Source organism: Crocuta crocuta, unplaced genomic scaffold, assembly GCF_008692635.1.
Source record: "Crocuta crocuta isolate KB4526 unplaced genomic scaffold, BGI_CrCroc_1.0 scaffold563, whole genome shotgun sequence".
Lineage (NCBI taxonomy): Eukaryota > Metazoa > Chordata > Mammalia > Carnivora > Hyaenidae > Crocuta > Crocuta crocuta.
Window position 1 is genome coordinate 24,625 of NW_027532000.1, and position 2,824 is coordinate 27,448.

At 38.1% G+C, this 2,824-nt stretch overlaps 1 protein-coding gene across 1 annotated transcript in view; it reads right to left on the minus strand.

Annotated features, from left to right (window-relative positions):
* Nucleotides 1–7: 7 nt before the first annotated feature.
* The window catches only part of ARHGEF9 (Cdc42 guanine nucleotide exchange factor 9), a 166,762-nt gene continuing 163,945 nt past the window's right edge, over nt 8–2,824 (minus strand). Inside the window, exon 10 of the mRNA XM_077775298.1 lies at nt 8–191. Within this exon, the coding sequence (XP_077631424.1) occupies nt 10–191 (182 nt within the window). The 3' untranslated portion in view covers nt 8–9. The remainder of the gene's footprint in view (nt 192–2,824) is intronic.

Genomic DNA, 2,824 nt, shown 5'->3' on the forward strand with positions numbered 1-2,824 from the left:
GTGTAGGTATTATTTTTTGAAGGGGGTTAACCTGCTGAAGTTTTGCCAGAATGGTGACTGGCTGCGCTTGGGTTCGGTGAACTCAAAGACCTGCGACTGAGCGATGCCATCGGGGACCAGGTACTGGCCTTGGTTTAACGGGTCCTGCGGTGGTGGGTAGGAAGGAGGAACTGAGCGGGCAGAGTTGACACCTAGAGTAGAGGAGAGATCAAAGGGAAATGGGATAAGTTAAGTAGCAAGGGGTTTCTGAAATGACCCAGTGGCCACTTTGGGCAGACAATTCAAGGCAGTCTATTTTAGAGAGTACGAACTGGAATTGAAAATCTCCAAGTCAAGAATTATATTCCTTAACAGATTTTGGAATACTGTGATGACTACTGCAACAACAACAACACATGCTTTCTCATCTACTAGGTATCCCTGAGAAGTTTGTGGTGTTATCATTAGCCATATTACAGATGAGGACACTGAGATCTGACATTTTACAGATGAGGACATATGGGGTGAAATGTCACACTCAAGGTCCTAAAGTGAGGGATAGAATTCACATTCTTTGATTTCTCAGTTCAAGCTCTTTTCAAGAGACCATAATCTGTTACACAGGACTGTTATTGCAAATCACCCAACAATTTCCATTTAACTTCAAAGGTCTTTGGTTTTCTCCCTTCTCAACTCCCTCAAAGTGTCAAAAGAGCCTGTTAAGAACTACTGACTTCAAAGCAGGTTTTTAGTTGGAAAGTGATTTTCTAAAAGCTAAGGTACAAGTGATCCAGTATTCTACACCAGGTTGAGAATGATAAAACCATATTTAATGTGGAGGTGACATTGGTAGATGAGGCAGAAAGCAAAGAAGATATGACTCATGGCCTGCAAGGAAGATTTGGAATATATTTGTAACCTTTCAAATGGAACACTTCAATGACTTCAACTTTCATAGAAGTGTTTGCAACCATCAAAACAAAATCCACATGAATAGAGGATACTGGTGGAGGTGGGAGCCTAAACTGAAAGTTTAATCCTAACCTATATTCAGAACATTATAGGGGTGCCTGGGTGGCTCACCCCATTAAACATCTGACTTTGGCTCAGGTCATGATCCCCCAGCTTGTGGGTTTGAGCCCCGCATTGGGCTCTGTGCTGACAGCTCAAAGCCTGGAGCCTGCTTTGTATTCTGTGTCTCCCTCTCTCTCTGCCCCTCACCTGCTCATACTCTGTCTCTCTCAACCATAAACAATAAAAATTTTAAAAAGTTAACATAATAGGCTGATGCATATAGTATATGATTCAGAATCCAATGAAGACCTCTCTGCTATTCCCAAAAAAGTTCCTCATCTGCTGGCCAATTTGCTGAAATTTCAACATTACAGCTTATTTGTTTGCCTTTGTTTAATGACTTCATCCCATTACACTAGAAGTAGTATATTGAGCCATCACCAGCCATTGGCACTTATGTGACAAGGAATCAGTTCTTTTCTAAAAGCTTTGTTTTGGTTCTTACTTTTGTTTTCCAGACTTATTGAGATATACTTGATATATAACATTCTGTAAGTTTAAGTTGTGCAATTTGATAATTTGACATACATATATATTACAAAATGATTACCATAATAAAGTTAGTATATTCATTACATCACAAAATTACCTTTTTTGTGTGGTGTGAGCATTTAAGAACTCTTAGCAACTCCTAAGTACACAATAAGATATTGTTAACTACAGTCACCATACTGTACATTATATCCCCAGAATCTCTTCACTTTATAACTAAAGTTTGTGCCCTTTAACCAACATGTTTATACTTCCCGCAATCCCAGCCCTTGGCAATGACCAATCTACTTTCTGTTTCGATAAGTTTACTTTTTAAGATTTCAATATAAGTGAGATCATATAGTATTTGTAATTTTGTTTTACTTATTTCACATAATATAATGCACTTAAAGTCCATTCATGTTTCCATAAATGGCAGGATTTCCTTCTTTCTATGACTGAATAATATTGCATTGTATATACCACATTTATTTTATCTATTCATCTGCTGAAGGACATTTGTTTGCTTGCTATCTTGGCTATTGTGAATAATGTTGCAATGAACAAGAGGGTGTAGACATCTCTTTGAGATCCTAATTTCATTTTCTTCCAAAATACACAGCTCTATTTGCAATTTTTAAGGGTGCTTCATAGTATTTTCATAGTAGCTTAACAATTTACATTCCTACCATCAGTAGGATGGGCATTCCCTTTTCTCCACATCCTCACCAGAAATTGTTACCTGTTTTTGTTTTTGTTTTTGTATAACAGCCTCTCTAAAAAATATAACAACTCATGGTTTTGATTTGCATTCTTCTGATGATTAATAATGTTGAACTGCTTTTCTTATACCTGTAGAACGTTTACATGGGCATTTGAATGTCTTCTTTGGGAAAATGTCTATTTACATCCTTTGCCCATTTTTAACTGAACTTTTTAAAATTTTTTTTATAGCTTATTTATTTTTGAGACAGAGAGAGACAGAGCATGAGCCAGGGGAAGGGCAGAGAGAGAGGGACACACAGAATCTGAAGCAAGCCCCAGGCTCTGAGCTAGGTGTCAGCACAGAACCCAATGCGGGGCTCGAACCCATGAACCGTGTGATCATGACCTGAGCTGAAGCCGGACACTTAACCAACTGAGCCACTAGGCGCCCCTGAACATTTTTAAATTGAGTTGTATATGTTGCTCATATACATTGCATATTAATCCTTTATCAGATATGTGGTTTGCAAATATTTTCTCTCATTCTGTTGGTTGCCCTTTTATTTTGTTGATTGTTCCTTTTGTTGTGCAGAAG